General features: G+C 31.1%; 1 protein-coding gene across 1 annotated transcript in view; it reads left to right on the plus strand.

The window, feature by feature from the left end:
- Window positions 1–338: 338 nt before the first annotated feature.
- The window catches only part of RERGL (RERG like), a 47304-nt gene continuing 29348 nt past the window's right edge, over window positions 339–18294 (plus strand). The window contains exon 1 of the mRNA XM_011372951.1: window positions 339–399. Coding sequence (XP_011371253.1) covers window positions 339–399 — 61 coding nt within the window. The remainder of the gene's footprint in view (window positions 400–18294) is intronic.

Raw genomic sequence — 18294 nt, forward strand, 5'->3', positions numbered from 1 at the left:
TAATTCAAACATGACACAGTTTCACATGATCTTATTTTATTTTTTTGGAATTTGTGGTAATTTTGAAATTTATGGGAGTGTATCGCTTTGGATTATGTCCAGAAGTTATTTGCCACTTTATGTATTCCAAGAGATATCGATTTTAATACAGAGATTAGAGGTTTACACATTCATTGAAATGGACTGAGGAATAAAGTTCAGAAAAAATCCTGCTAGAGATTATAAAAATTACATTGAGTCAATGATCTCAACCTCCAAATGTATAATTTACAGAAGCTGACTTAGATATTATCATCTTGAACAATATCAGGAAAACCTGTGGATCATTTACATTTACGATGGATGATTTACAGGAATTCACTTGGGAAGTTGCTGAAAACCTTGTATCCATGCTTGCAAGTACCAGCAGAAAACAGAGGCTTCTCTTTTTCTTCTGTCCTTCAAATCTCAAGTGAGAGCCTCTCATTGTTAGATCTTGATTGGTAAGAAATTCTCATATAATTCAGAGAAGAATGTAAGTAAGTAGTGAATAGGATATAGAGTTGACAACAGACATAATAAATAGGCAAAAGATGAAACCTGATGTATAGGGAAGACATATATACTTTAGAATGTTTTGATGGTTTTAAATTCTTAACTGTTGAACCTTCTAAATATCAGTCTGAAACAAAACATCTATTTAACATAATTAGAAACCACCAATGAAATCTCTTTTGATATCAAATCTTTTAAGCTATTTTGACATCTAGTCATTCTGCAATCTGTAAACAATGACAGCCAAGGGATGTCCAAATGGTGAAATGTCACACGAAAAAAATATCGTGTGTAAACATAACAGTTAAGACATAATAATAATTTTAGGTTAATAATTTTAAGAGTGAAATCTCAATGTGTGCCAAAGCTCTAGTTGATTTATTTAATTATACTGCTATTTAAAAAATCTCATGATTTTTAACATATTAATTTGGGAAATCACTTTTTAATATATTTTTGAAATCCTATCTTTGCTTTCAAAACACTACAAAACAAAAACAAAAATAAAACAAAAAAAAACCAATTTTCAGTTTTTGCTTTAGAAAACTGAAGAGTATAATAGTTGAACCAAAGGTTTGTTTTTATAGAGTAATATCACCATCTTGTGGTGCTTTAAGATATTGCTGCTAAAGGTATTTAAGGGTATTTTTATATTTATTGATAATATGAAGGTATTACTACTTTTTTTCATATTTGTCTCTCAGTCAGGATAAAATGTATTTCGCCAATGAATGAACACTTTTGTCTCAATCTTTACATAAATAATTGCTTCAGAACACATTTATAAATGATTTTGTTTTAGAAAATGCTTATTATATGGAAGCTTTTAGTAAGTTTAACACCACCTAAAATTTGTTTGCTATTATTGTTTGTTTCTCCCGTATAAATGTAAGTTACCTATGAATAGAGACTTTGTGTGTGTGTGTGTGTGTGTGTGTTACAGATTAATCTCCACAGCTGATGGAAGTGCTGGGGCACACAGGTGGCCCAACAAATAGATCAATCGATTAATGTAGATGTGAATGAATTGATGCTTTCTCTCTTTTGTAAATACTTTAAGGCAAATCAGTTGCAGAATTTTCCTGCTTTTGTAATAAACCATACAAATCAGAATTTGTTTTTGTTTGTTACAAACAACCAAATTGGTATGCTCTGAGAGATTTTAGTGTTTTTGTTTCATTTTGTTTTTTATCAAGGATTTTGTAAGGTGATCTAGGCGGATAATATACTGATAAGTTGATAATTACGTTTAAAAAACGTATAGGTTTGTGATTGAATTGACTTGGCTCACTATGGGTGATATAATGTAGTGAAAAGAGTGCGACCTCTGGAATCAATCAGACCAGTTTCCATTTCTAGCTTTGCTATCAGAGTGATTTTGGTGAAACTACACTTTCTGAGCCTCAGTTTTTCTCTTCTGATATTGGAAATAACCTCTTTCATAGCACATAAGTAAACTAGAAATGTAAGCTTTTATTAATTTGAACATTTGATCATTCAAAACCAATAGATTGCCTCCCTCAGGTGAATCAGTCACCACATTGAAGGGAGATATAGTTTGTCAGGTATCATGCTGGGCCTAATCAGGTGGGGGGGGGCAGGCGGAGAACTAACATATGAAACATAGTGTTCCTTCTCAAATGCTTAGAATTAATGCTTGTTGAATCAAAATGATTAAAAACAGCAAATTAATATTATTTATTCTGTTTTGGGACTCCAGTTAAGTCTAAGCCCTGACACTTATTAAAATAAATTTTAATTAACAATTTTTGGAACTTTATAATGTAAGTAATTACTTTTTAGTATCATTTTAGAAACATAAGATATTATTTTAATAAAGTGTAATATATTTCAATCATACAAAATATTTTCATTAATCCTTCAAAAATTGTCATGATCATGTTGAATAAGCAGAACCCATGACATAATAACATCCCTTTAAAATTTATATTTATATTCATCCCTTTAAAATTTATTCAGTTGGGTAAAATTTTCTTGGCCTTGTATGAAAGCTCCTATGGGTTCTCTATTTTTGTGCTTGCTTATAGGTAAGCCTTTCAAATCATCTTAATTTGTATATGCTGTCATAATTTAGTAATTGGAATGCCAATCTCTTTATAAAAATAAAAACATCAAACCTGACTCGAAGTTTGCTCTGCTTGTCTCACAGTTGTCCCAGGTCCTCCACAGCTACCTTCAATACTGCCTTTTATCATATTCAGGATAGAGGGAAGGAGGAGAGGTCAGGTGAGTGGATAACCTCTATCTATAAATCATCTCCAGCTTCCCCACCTTGACAGCTGGATAAAGCTAACTCTCTCCGAGGCTCCATGGGGATTTTTGCTGAATCCTCCCCTGAAGTTCTGTGATATGGATGACTCTTTGTGACTTCCCAAATATCAGGAATTACACCTCCAGCTTCTTTCTGGACCCAGTTTTGTGAAACTCTCATGCCTGGGAAATATTTCTGCAACTCATGTCTGAAAATGGAGCGAAAACCTATTTCTTGACAATGGTATTTCTTGGATCTTAACAGTCTTAAATCTAAAATAGTTTCTTGAATATTTTTTTGGTCTCTAGATTTTCCAGGTATGAGTCAAAGTTCAAAGTTGGCTTTTACTTTTTGATACATCAGTCAGGCGTCAGTCTACAATTCTCAGAGAACACATTTTTAACTGAGGCATACCAAAGGGACTTTCCTCTACAGGCTTGAAGTGGAAAGAAGACCCCATACCTCTCCTTTCACAAGGAAGAAGGTCACAGTGAGGCAAAACTCTTCATCAAAGAAAATTTCTTTTTACAATTCCCACTTGATTATTATATATTCTCAAATATATAATAATGAGAGGAGTTAGCTTTTGAAAGATTATATTTTGGTCTAGCAATTTACGTTGGTATTTCATATCTATCGCAACTTGTGCTTTAGTGTAAAATTGTATTTTAACACTCAGTTGTACGTTCTGATCTGAAGTATCAAACTATGCTGTGGGAAATTTGAGGTAAAAGCTTAGTAAGCAAATAGCTGCTTCGATGTTATATCTTGTCCGAGATCTGGCTGGGCAACATTAAAAACAAGGGACATAATTAATTTTTAGCATTATCTTTTAGTAATACTTTTCAATGTCAGTGTATGTGAAATCGGAGTTTGATTTTAAGATAAATTATTTCATACGCCAAGTTAAAGCTATCTTACACGCAATCACCTTTGCCCATTTAAAAGAAGAGATCTATTAAATAAAAGATTATCAAAGGCCAAGTGGAGAAAACATACTTAATGTTTATAAGAGACCATCAATGGCATAAGTGGACATTTAATGATGTGTAAATCAGGCAGCAGAAATGAGAAAATTCTGTGTGAAATGTAATGATATAAATTAAATTACAGAATAAAAATAAAAGAGCTTAATCAGGGACATTTATAAGTACAATGAGTCATTAAACTGCCAAGTGTCTGAAAGAAGCAAGGCTGTGGAGACTTCTTTTGCCCTTTTACAGAATTCTCTAGGGACAGATCTTATTGAAGAGATTTTTAAAAAAAAAAAAATCAATAGACTTTTAAAATTCTGAGGTGATTATCTGGCTGGATTAATATGGTTGTCTTTTTAAGAATTTAAAGCAAATGATAAGGCAATTTAATTAAGTGATCACAAATTTTCACAATAATAAATATTAACACACTGAAACCATTTTTATTGTCATCAGAGAGCTCTCTCTCTTTTTTATCTGTGATTTTTTTAACCTTGATCCAAATATAAGAACAAATTTGCATTAAATTTCTTCCATATGTGTTTTTCTGACAACTAGACTTAAAAATTAGGTTAAAAGTGAGTTGGATAATAGGAAATTTTAGATTCATGTTAGGCAAAGTTTACTTATTTCGACAAAACCAAATCGATCATCTTGTATTCCCTATCAGTATAAGAGGCCCTAATGTTTCTACATACTATTTGAGTGGGGTTACTATAAAAATTGAAATGCAAAATCAAAGTAAAACTATCACCATACTCACTGGTAATACAAGTGAGTTTTGATTACTTAGAGGGCAGCTCTCTATCAGTTCTTCCAATAAAAGCATTTTATAATTTAATACTAACATTTATAAATGGGTCATCCAGATTATTGTTCATACTTAAGATTTGGTATGTCTTTGCATAGGAAAATCATGATACCAGTTTAAAAGGGAAAAAATACTGAATTGTTCTCTCAAAACTATTCTTAAGGCCAAATTACCTTTTCAAAGAATGAAATTACAATCTGTTAATGATAGTGATAACTTATCATAACTTAATCATAACTTAATAAAGTTATGATTGTTTAATGGTAAACTTTAAAACTGTAGTGCTGGATAATTATAACAGAAGCATGTTCAATTACTTGTCGCAGGGTAGTTAGGAAGCCTACCCCCCCGACTTTCCAGAAGTAGAAGAGAAAGCTGAATGTGTTTCTTGTGCTCTTGGTGACTTATTTAAATAAGGAAGGTTAGAGAGTCTGAAAGAGATCATACTCTATGTCTGTGAGTTGCAATCACAATACATTTTTCCAATGAGAAGATTAAATAGAAACTCCTAGTGACATTTAGGTGAGGTCATTAGCTGTAGTCCTCAGTTTATTCTGCCTTCCATAAATTTTAAAATCTGCACCTGATAAGTTTAAAATGTGTGATAATACTTTCCTGTGATTATGCTCACTCTATAATCTTTATCCTCGAAACTTAGCACACTTTTATAGCTGTCTCACTTTCTGGAATCACTGTTTTATCTTCTCTGCTTTAAAAAAAATTTTTTTCTAGAGGTTGCTATGACTATGATAGACTCTCGAATACCATGTCCTACTTCCATCAATGGTACTCTTCTTTAGGGTGAGGACATTTTTTCCTGGTTAAGAACCCTTAAAAATGACCTCTTGACAACCTTCCACAAGGTACACATAAGGTCTGCAAGAAACAAAAACCTCTGACATGCTGCTGGTGGAAAGCACGGCTGGCCTCCATTATAGCTAACTCTTTTCGCTTTGTGGAGTCTGGCACAGTCTCGCCTTCTTCAGTTTTCAGGCCTGTGTTATATATACAAGTACTTAGTGTTTTCCCTAAACGTCAAATCTTTGGTCCTTTTGCCTCAGGATTTTGCTCTCCAATTTACTAAGTCTCCTGGCAACTGTGATTTCCAACCTGTTGTCTTCTCAGACAGTAAGACCACTTTCTGTTTGGATCCTATGCCAATATAACGCAACAAACCAGAAAGTGGCCTCAGGGACAAAGTTAGGTAAATGTGCGTTGTGGATTTCCCTTGTTTTAAGGATTACAGTCCCTCAATTTCCTGACTGTGCTGTTGCTTTCCAGTGCCATCAAAGGGTTTTCAGCTCTGTCTTTGCTTTTCTAATTGTTATGAAAATGAGGGCTACTTTGATTTAAGCTGCTCATCATAGACAGAAGTGGAAGTCAAATCTTCATATTGTATTCTATCTGCCTTGGTATTGTCCAGGCAGCAACTCAGTGCCCCAGCTATTTGGCAACTACATTCAGGGTTTAACTGGCAAAAGCCCTTGCTTATCTCTAAGATTTCTTCCTTTTTCTCTTTAGAAAGTATTGTTTTCATTCAGTTAGCAATGTGTTTAATTATTTTTAGTATATTTTATTTGTTACTGTAGTTGTAGCAATGAAGGAGGTTGTTTGGGTAATTTGAATCTTTCAAATAACTGAAACAGAAGTGCTCTCACTGCATTTTCTACACTCATGCCAGAATTGTGAATCTAAAAAATAAATGTAACAATAGAATATTATTCAGCTGTGAGAAAAGATAAAATACTGCCATTTGTGATGATGTGAATGGATCTTGAGATTATCATGTTAAGTGAAATAAGTCAGACAGAAAAAGTTGAGAACCATATGATTTCATTCATATGTAGGATATAAAACTGAAAGCAATAAATGAACAAGACACAGACAACAGTTTAGTGCTTACCAGAGGGAAAAGGGGTGGAGTGGTGGGGGGAGGGTAGCTAAGGGTAAAGGGGATCAAATATGGTGATGGAAAGAGATTTGACTTTGGGTGGTGAACACACAATGTAATATGCAGATGATATTTTGTTGAACTGTGCACTTGAAACCTATATAATATTATTAACCAATGCCATCCTGATGCATTTAATAAAACAAATAAAAAATAAATAATAAATATAAGCATATTATCCTTGTGTTGAAAATTGATCAATACCTCTCCAAATTTTTCTAAATTCTAAGCTCTTCAGTGGTACATACTGCCACACTTAAGTGAGTCAGGTCTTGCTAGTCTTTTAAGTGTCACTTTGAACAACTTTTCTTCCTTTTCAACAACGCAAAATAGCTTGTGCTCAGACATACCATGCTGCTTCATATCTCAATGCCTTCACTTTCGTTGCCTCATTTTCCAAGAGAACTTTGCAATTTTCACTCTCTCCTTCAGATAAATAAGGCCACTCGTTTCAAGTATCAATTCCAGGAAGCTTTTCTTGACAGTGCTCTAATAGACACACATTTGTGCATGCACACACACACACACCCTTGCATATATCTCTATAATTGTATCACTATAACTTTAGATCTTGTGCCACAAAGTTTCCAGTCTTTTTTGTGTGCATATAGTTTTTTTCTCCAACTAGATTTTATACATCTTAAGATTTAGGATGGTCCTTTTACATCTAGTCTGCTACATATTACTCTTGTATTACATGTAAAGCACAATATTATTTGGTTTTAATTACTACCACTGAAGAAATATTGCCTGACAATAATTCAATTATTAGTTCTTATGTTTTGTATTTTTAAACTTTTTTCCTTATACTGACATAATAAACCACTTAAACCATTGTATATTAAACTATTGAAATCATTTTTATTAAAAAGAAAATTGAAAACAGTGGCATATCACAATCACCATAAATTCTTCATAACACTAATATTGGACTATTCTGAGAGCAATTAAACATCAGCTACCTGATTTAAAATATTTTGCAAAATATTCAAGTGTGAATATAACTTAAAAAGAAATGTTACCTATACAAGATAGTATAGATGATAACACTCATTAATTCCTTTGTTGTCCTAAGGGAGACTTTGGAAAAGGTGAGATTATCCACATAGATCAACAGTTTGCTTTATGATCATGCTGAACATACTTAATTTTGGACAGCCCATATTTTCTGTTTTCATAATTGTAACTAGATACATACTGGAGAATATATGCAATGATGGCAGATTTTAAACTATGTACTGACCTTTGACACAAAAAGAGTTATTTTCAGGATATGGTTTAATCTTGATATCTATTGATATAAATTCTTTTCTAAATTGTTATTCTTATATATATTTTCCATATTTTTTGCTTCTCATGTATCTCTGATAAGAAATTCTTAATATAGAACAAATGTTTTAGAACGTGGGTTGATTGAATTCTTTCAATCATGACTACATTTTGCATATGTATTCAATGTTTCTAAACTTTGCCCCAGTATCTTTAAATTTAGAGTGCACAAACGTAATACATATATTCTATGCTATTTCATGGTGATTACGCCCTATTGAACTTGTTTCATGTGATACTTCTACTTGATTAGTCTTATGGCAGTTTCCTTTTTTTAAATCTAATTTCTAATTGTGCTTTTCTCTCATCAATATTCTTGATCTATCTTTGTCATTATAGTTCCATTTTAGTCCCCTAGACTCTTTGATTGCTTCCAATACTCATTAGTATCTAATTTCTTCTATTGTTACACATAGTTCATGCATTTTTACATATCTTAAAACTTTTAAAACTTATATTAAGTGACTTTATGCTGAAAATATAAAAATAGGTAGTTCCCATAAGTAGTTCCCATCTTTTCGTAAATTATAGGCAAACATTTTATAAGCTTACATTCATATGATTAGATAATCACATAAACTACATGTCTAGTTAAACTTGGATGAAATATATTAGTGTTTATTTATCAAGATTTTAAAAATTCTATAATTTTTTTTTTTTTAGTGTTAGGTTCTTAATTCTTAAATGATTGGGAATAAGTAATTTTCAATGGTTTCATTTCATTTTACCTACAAAGTGTGTCTCTCCGATCAGTTCCCAAACAACTCATTCTTCTGCTTCATATTTAATTAGACTAAGACAATACAAAGTAATGGATATAGTAAACATGATTTTTTTAACCCAAACTTCAATTTATAAAATTAAATATGAAAGTAATTATGTTAAACATTTAATAGAGCCATTACTTGATTTTATTGCTACTCTTTGTTTATGCATTTTACCCAAATATCTCATAAGATTAAACTGAAAAATGTTTTGCTTTTATATAAAACTATGCAAACTGAACAGATACATGCGAAAAAAAACTAGACCACTTTCTTACACTGTATACCAAAAAAAAAAAAACCCCTCAAAATGTATTAAAGACTTAAATATAAGACCTGAAACCATAAAAATCCTCGAAGAAAACATAGGTAGTAAATTCTTTGACATCGATTGGTCTTAGCGATATTTTTTGGATATGTCTCCTTGGGCAAAAGCAACAAAACAAAAATAAACAAATAGGACTACATCAAACTAAAAAGCTTTTGCACAACGAAGGAAACCATCAACAAAACAAAAAGGCAAACGATATATCTGATACGGACCTAATATCCAAAAAATATAAGGAACTCATACAACTCAACATCAAAAAAAATCTGATTAAAAAGTGAGCAGAGGACCTCAATAAATGTTTCTCTAAAGAGGACATACAGATGGCCAACGGACACATGAAAGGGTGCACATCACTAATCAACAGAAAATGCAAATCAAAACCACAATGAAATATCATTTCACACCTATCAGAATTGCTATTATCTGAAAGACAACAAAGAACAAGTGTTGGTGAGAAAAGGGAACCCTCATGTACTGTAGGTGGGATTGTTATATATATATGTATATATATATGGAATATTAGCCATAAAAAGAATTAAATTTTGCCATCTGTGACAACATGGATGGACCTAGAAGGAATTATTATGCTAATTGAAATAAGTCAGAGAAAGACAAATAACATATGATTTCACTAATATGTTGAATCACTATGTTGTACACCTGAAACTACTATAATATTGTATGTCAACTACAATTTAAAAAAACTAGGAAAATTCTTTGTAACATTTAATAAGTATATGTCATTAAATTAAAAATTTTTATTTAGAAGTTAATATAAACACGATCTAAAGCAAGATGACAAAATTTGATCTCTTGAAAATAGTGCAGGGATATAAAATTAAAGCCAATCAGCTAATTTTTAGAAATATAGGTTCATGGACTTTACGCGATGTGGCATATATTAAAAATAATAAAATAACAATGCAAACCAAAGAAAAATAAAGCTTAGTTGAGTTCTTTACTACGATTTTTGATTAGTATATTGGAATTGAAAATAAAAAGAAACTGCTAAAATAAAGACATAGAATTTAGTGTGAACATTGAAAACATCAGTATTCATAAATAAAATTATGGTTTAGAAATTCATGATAAGAAAACCAAATAAATTGGGGATAAGATAAAAAATTCAAAATATCTAGTGATTGCAGGCACATTTTCAATGGAATTTGATGTCAGATATCTCGCTCAATAGTTGAATATCCAGATACATGTTATAAAACAAGTTCATCTGCAAGTAATTTAATTTACTTCTGTGAAAAAGCTCAGCAGTGCTCTGTGAGGCATTAGGTGTCTGAACATAGCACAAAAACAATTGGATCATACTGGAAACCAGCCGTGCATCAAGTAGATAGCTTTTATCTAAGTGATAAAAACCTTGTAGGTGTGGACAATATAGAGTATAAAATGTAACATTTTAATAAGCAATATAAAAGACAAATAGAATGAATAAGAGAAATGGCAAATTTGCATGGCACATGTGCAAGTGGAGGAAGAGAAAAAGAAAGTGAGAAGGATTTTGCATGGGATTGTAATAAACTGTTCACTTGTTCTGACTTTTAATCAGAAAAATTTCTACATCATTTAGTTTATCAAATATATGATCCCTGTATATGATCCCAATCTATAGTTAAGTCACTCTGAGCAAATTCAGAGTTTATAGGTTATATTCTGAAAGAAAGTATTCATGACATCAAAATCTGTTCTTTACTCTGGACAGTTTAGAGGAAAAGATGTGAGAAAGCAATAAAGGAGGAATGAAGAGGGAGGCATAGACGAAGAGTAAAAGAAAATCAAATATTACGATGGACACTTATAATTGAGAAAATGCAACTTCAGGCAGATAGTCTCACATCAGACTGAACACTGTCATACTGGGATCATTGGATAAATGCTGGATGAATGAATATGTGAATAATCTTACTCGAGTTGAAGAAATAAGTTTAAAGCCAATGAAGAGAAAAGAAGAATCAATAACACCACAAAATTTTCTCAATATTATTTAGGACAACATAACTTATTTATTAAATTTCCAATGTGATTTTAACATCTATTGAATCTCTATCTTACTAATAAGATATTTTACATTTAAATAGTTCCAAACTGTTAAAATTCAAGAACATAACTGAAGATTGCAGCTGATTGTAAACAATCACGTATCCAGGGATAATAGAGTATTATTTTTCATTCTAAATTATTTATAATTGCTACATTTATTGAGCATTTACTACATACCAAGCCATCTGCTAACCATATCATGTTTAAGTCATTTTATTAATGCAAGCAATTCTTTTAAGATTTAAATAGACTTTTAATGGCAACATTTGAAACATTACATTTTCATGCTGTCATGTGACTCTGAATTATATACTATCCTTATTGTTTCAAAGTTTCTTCAAAATATATATAAATTTGAGCAGATATTAATAATAATAATAATTATGAGGTCAATGCCTAAGAAGCTAAGGATGATTAAGTAGGACAGATGGCAAAAATTAATAAATTCTCCTTTTAACCAAATCTATATTAATTTAGCCTTGTCTATAGTTGAAGTGTAATTCTTATTAGAATAGTGCAATTATCATTATGGAACTTCTTAAAAGGAGCCGAAGTCTCATATAACAAGCTCAGTATAACCTGTAGATGAAGAACTGAAGGAAGTATATAGAAAACAAATATGCATAATAATGTTTATTCTTCTTAAAATAAAATTGTTCTTAGAAAACATGCAGCCACACATGCATTTATTCTTTTTAATATTCACTGAATAGTTTCATTCTACTGTGCGTGTGAAATAGTTGAAGATGAAGTGACATAAATTGTAAAAGTGTAAAAAATGTCTAAAATCATATAATATACTTCTTCTAATAATTATAAAAGTATTTTAGTTGCTGGAATAAAAGGTAAAGGAAACCTTATTGCTAGAAACAGTGTGGACATGTCCATGATTGTGACTTTGAGGCACTGAAAGGAAGACAAATGACAAAAATTTTCTAGATTCTAGTCTTCTCTATTTCTAGCCATTTTGTTTTTTTCCATACATTATGGTAGTAATTATATTGATCATTTTTAATTTTAATTTTTATAATATTATTTTTCTTCTCATCTGTTATAATGTGATTATCTTATGGACAAAAATATTGAAGTTCAGATTCTGGCTGAAAATTGACTTGAGTAAAGATATAGAATTTTTTTACATCTATTTCTCCACTCTGATGACCAAAGGAATGTGCAAAGAGAATTCTAAATCAAGGTTATAAATTAAGGAAGCATATCAACTCCACGTTGAAACATTTCTGATAAATACGGGACAGGACTATCAAATATGAGACAGGAACATCTCTTTCTTTCTCCTGAGTGATGAGACAATTTTCTCAGAAAGTAATATCAGGAAATCTATAAAAATAATTATATTACATCAATGAATTAAAGGATAAAACTATCTGTATTTGATATAGCTTATTATCTAACTGTATAGAATCATTTAAAAATACTATAATAAGTTTTCCTTACCAGGATGAGAAACTAATATTCAACAACTTAATCAATTATATAATAGTAGATTTTACATTCAATTTAGAATCATAAAAAGATAGTTCTGGAAATACTAGTCAATGCAGTAAGATAGGAAAAATTGCACATTTGTAAATTTTTAAGAATTGTATAATTTGTTATTATTTTAAAAGTAAAAGAAACAAAATTATTTCTAGATGTTATAATTGTATCTTTGGGAAATTTAAGAAACAAAATGAAAAAAATTCTCTGAACAATACACTGACAAAAATATTGCCCTTCACATACATCAGAAATTACCAATTAGAAAAGCTGAAAGTAAAATATATCATTTAGAAAAAAACAACACATTACAAACTATCTAGGAATAACATAGAAGACCTATTCAACTTCCTTGTGAGATGCTTTTGAACACTCAAAGTGGAGTATTTTACATATTTGCTGTAAAGAATGACTCAATATGATAATATGATAAATCTCTCCAAATATATACACACATAGACACAAACAGACACATACACATTTACAGGCCAGCTTTGTGTGGTTCTGATATGTAATAATTTCAGTTACTTCACTTTAGTTAAATAATACCAAATTCTTCCAGAATTCAAATTTCATTTACCATTTTATATTACCTGTAATTGTATACAATACAACCCTCGTTGTTAGCTTTTCAGTACACACATCATTATGTGAAAAAGATATGCAAATCATAATCAAATCAGTTTTTTAAAATATGACAATTTATTTAAACTTAATATTAAAAATAAGCAAGAAAGTGGTTCAAAAGAAATCAAATAATTGGAGACCTATTACCAACAAATTTAATGCTGCTTAATGAATAAAGTACAATTTTAGTATAAGACTAAGTAAAAGATTAATGAGATAGAATACAAAGTATATATATAAATGTGAGTTATATGCCAACTGACCATTCTTCTTTTGACCACTATCTAGTTGTGAGTCCATTGCTGTTCTCTTATTTCCAGGGCTTATGTCTCAAAATCACATCCCACTCAGACTTCCTGTCCTTGCTTCTCTTAGGCATACTCTATATTGGCCTATTGAATGAACTCTTCCCAATTACTTAAAATATTAGAATTTGTAGCAGAATATATAAGTTTGAGGATGACAGAGGGCTTTCACGTGGCAGCAATAAGGTTTTAGAATGCCTTTCTTAACTAACCACCCCACCCCACTTTCTATATCAACTACATTCTGTCATTGTCTTGTTTAGTGTTTTATTTTCTAAATATTGGTCTCAAAATTTTATTTATTCCTTTGACTTTGTATTTATTGGCTTTCTTTCCTACTAAAATGTAAACTTCGTGAGGACTTTGTCACCTGTATCAAAAGTACTCAGAAAAATGTCTTTGTTATAAGAATTCAATAAATATTTGTTGAATAAAAAAAAAAAAGAAAGAAAGAAATCTCTTCTTAAAAGCTGTTCAGGCATCAGGCAAACTTTTCTACTATTTCATCTGGGACTTGCTCTATTCCTTCATATTCTCCTCTCTCTTTTTTCTACTATCTTCTTCCTGAGGAATTCTCTCTTCCTTTTTTTTTTTTTTTTTTTGCTTCTATCTTCAGAGCATATACATCCTGCTCCATGCTTTCAAGGAATTATTTTCTACCTCTAAGCAATGATCAAAATGTTCCTCCTTGAAGAGATTTTGATACTAAAAGAAATCGTCACCAGCTGTTAAAATAATATGCAGTTGTTTTGCATCACACAAAATAAATTGGTAAATAATAAAGTTATATTTCAGACTATTTGAGAAGTCATTATATATAACTAAAATGAATTTAAAATCATTCAATAACAGTTGGTAGGACTATTAATTAATTATTAAGGCAGGAACTTATATAAATACTTCAAACTATGTATGAAATTTCAAAAGGATTGAACAAAGGTAAAAAACTCAAATAATTGGGTGGCTATATAAGTAATTAGAAAAATGTACTATATAAGTCCATTGTACTATACTATCTAATCTTCTGGTGGCAAAATATTTCACTGCCACTAAAACACATGAAAAAAAACTGAATTAAAAGGATTGACAATGTATTACCATTTTGGGGGCCAGTCAAGTTTATAAAAACAAAGTAATTAGAGTTAGTGCTTGTGATTGAGGATACCTAGCAATAGCTCAGCTAGATGAGGTGACCAAATTGTGCACATTTACATAGATTGACTTCTTAGTGGTTGTGTTTCTATTAAGTGGGCATTTTAAAAGTTCCCATGTACTAACAGGCTTATAAAAGGAATACTAAGCAATAGGTCAGTGGTACCTTCTGGTTTTCAAATATATTCTCCTTATCTTTATCAGTGGCTTAGTTTCCCTTGAGGATTTAGGATTGCTCATATCAACCAATACAATGATTTCTTACTTTGCCTGCTCAAATCTGCATATGGCTGGGGGCTGTTTCAGCTTCCAATTTAATAGGACCATGACTGTGCCCTACTAGAAACATTTCTTTCTAAAGAGCTAAAACCTCCCAACCATCTTATCAAGGTTATATATATGGGAAAGTAGTTTATTTGACATTCGTGAGAGGAGTCATTTTCTTTTTTGTTCCTTTGTTACTGGAGTAGATGACTCTAGAGTAGATGACCTCTGCTTAGAAGAATATACCACATCTTATAGGACAGCTTCTCAAATGTGTCTTTGTGTATCCCAGGTGATGTTACAATTGAACCTCCAGTAGGTTATTTCACCATTCCTTTGCCATGAAATGAATTCCCTGATGCTGTGTGGAATGTCAGAATAAATGGTGGTGCTGACAGAAATGTTTTCAGACAGGAAAAGCAAATCTGTACATGAATCTATTCCTCTGAGAATAAATTGCTCTTCCTTCTATGATGCAAGAAGATAGTGGGTACAGTCTGCCTCTATGGCTGATACTTCCAGGAAACTATGCCACATCGGAAACTTAGAGTTTGTTTTTGTTATTGTCAATCGGATCCTTAACAGTGGTAGTAGGAGGATTATCCATGGTGAGGGATATTTTATATTTAGAGGTCATACATGCCTTATTCTTTGCTGCTATGAACCCTTTGTAAACACATAGGATGGCACATGACAGAATCTCATAGGATGTGTCATTTCACTTAATTATTGACTCTCCTGTTTATGGATGTTTTCTTGTCAGCATATTATGGGACACAAATATTCTCAAACATTGTGTTCGGTCCCAGAGATTTAGCATATACTTCTCCCAAAGATCACTTTCTCAGCTATCTTTTCATCTTGTAAATATTGTAATTTCATTTTAATATATATTTCTTTGAATCATATTAATTCAAGACTGAAATTTTGAAGTATAAGCATCAGTAGAGTTAAATAATTCAAAGCACTAATCAAGGCAGAATGTGACTAAATGCTGTAACTGAAGGATAAACACTAAACTCTTTTGTTGAAGTATAATTGACATATAACATTATATTATTTTCAGGTGTACAACATAATGATTTGATATTTGTATGCAATGAGAAATAATTACCATGGTAAGTCTAGTTAACATTTGTCCTCATACATAATTACAAAATTTTTTTTCTTGTGATGAGGACTTTTAAGATCTACTGTCTTAGTGATTTTCAAAAATGCAATACAGTATTATTAACTAAAGTTGCCATGCTATGTATTTTATTCCCACTTATTTTATAATTGGAAGTTTGTACTTTTTATAAATTAAATTAATTACGGTGATATTGTTTCATAAAATTGTATAGGTTTCAAGCGTAAAGTTTGATAATGCATCATCTATATATTGCATTGTGTGGAAGTCTGTACTCTTGACACATTTAATCCATTTTGCCCAGTCTCTACCCCATGCCTCTGGCAACCACCAATCTGATCTTCATATCTATAACCTTGATTGTTTTGTTGTTGTTGTTGTTGAAATCTTTAAGTAGAAGAAAGATTAAATATACCTGGATGGACCAGGATAAATATGAAGGACAAAGTAAATTTTGAGCTGGGCCTGATGAGTACTAAAGTTTCAGCAGCAGAAATATTCTTGATTTTGTTTTATTTTTTAAAGACGTGCATATTCCAGCTTCACAATGTTCTTTCAACATATGTCAATTTACATACATAAATCACTGTTCTTTCACATACATTTTTAAGTCTCAACATTATTAGGAAGAGAGGACCCACATACATAAAATCAATATATAATAGAAATGATCATTTCTAGTTAGCCAGAATTTGATTAACCAATCTCATACTCTCATAATAGATTTTTTTTTTGCTATTTTTAAAAAATGAAATTATTTCGAGTTTTTATCATCAAATTGTCAAAATAACATTGATTTTCATCATAGCCATTCACCATGGCTACAAAATAAGAAATGTATGGACATCAATCATATCAAATTCAAGGGTGAAAGTTCCTAATTTTTTAAAGTCCCCAAAAGTCATGTGAACATTCCCTGCAATATCTGAGCCTGAGAAAGGTCAGTCTTGCTCTAAAAGTAGAAACAGTAAAGTCATGAGCGGGCTCAGAACTTTTCAACCCCCGTTCTCTCGTGGTCAAAATGCTGAGGTTTTCAGATAAACTTCTGCAAATACAGTAAGGGCTTCTTCAGGTCAGAGATAAGAGTCAATATTAGAAAGTCAAGTCACATAACATACATTTTAATTATAATAAAGCCTCATGAGTTTTAGGATACCCTTTTTTTTTTTTGTGGATTTGTAACCATTTTACTTTAGTACAAATGGCAAATTTGTAAATAAAAAGTTTAGTTCAAAGGATAGAGTTTTCAAAAAGATAAAGGCTAAAGTAATTTAAAATAATCAGATATAAACTGTTTAATATAGAACATATATTTGCATAGACTTTAGAATATTTTAAATTATAAACCTTCTAACCGTGAGTAAAATCTTGAAGTGTGATAAGGATTGCATGATGTAAAAAAGAATGGTGAACAATTTAAATTAACAAAGAAATTTTTATATCTGCCTCTATATTAATAATGTCTTGAAATCCCTTAGTAGCTATTGATTGCAGTTAATCTGATTGTTGCAAAATACATGATGTATATTTTTAAGATTTCTAAAAATTATTCTTTCTTTAAGTTTTACCAATGCACCTAAAAATTTAAGATAAAAATGCATATTTCTTATTGTAGTAAGACTGACTTCATTTTTAATGTTTGACTGCTAATAGCTTTCACGTCAGACCATACCCCCTTTCCCTTCTACCTCCTATCTGGGGAGGTTGATAAGAAAGCCAGTGCTTTTCCTCTTTTGGTGCCAGCAGGAAGTTTGAATACCATAAGCCATGTGCAGTAGAACCCTCCTCACCCAAGCCCTACGGTCACATCACAATAAAAGCCAAGAAGTTTCCTTTCCCTGCTCTCCTAAGCCATTTTGGATCTGTTTGGGAGCCTGCATTGCTTTTCCCAGGAAGCCTCATTATGTGAGTAACAAACCTTTCAGCATCTTCAGCACTTGATGTGTGCTATCTGTCTCAACATCCAAACCAAATTTTTGCTTGGGGGTACATCCTCTGCCTATGGGGGGAGATTACAACTTATTTATGAATAAATGCTTTTATAAATCTATAAATACTCTTAATTTAATTAGTCTGTAATTCATTTTGTGTATTTGTATTAATTATTCATACATATTCAATAATCATTTAGTCTTAAAGAGTAGCTTTTAGTTAAGAGTTTTTAATTAAAATGACACAAAATTATACGGTACAAAGTACATTATAATATTAAGAATAATAATAAAACTAATGATAGAACAGTCATGGAACATATTGACTTCATGAAACATGAAATTTCAAAATAGTAACAGAAAAAATG

This window comes from Pteropus vampyrus, unplaced genomic scaffold, assembly GCF_000151845.1.
Source record: "Pteropus vampyrus isolate Shadow unplaced genomic scaffold, Pvam_2.0 Scaffold216, whole genome shotgun sequence".
Taxonomy (NCBI): domain Eukaryota; kingdom Metazoa; phylum Chordata; class Mammalia; order Chiroptera; family Pteropodidae; genus Pteropus; species Pteropus vampyrus.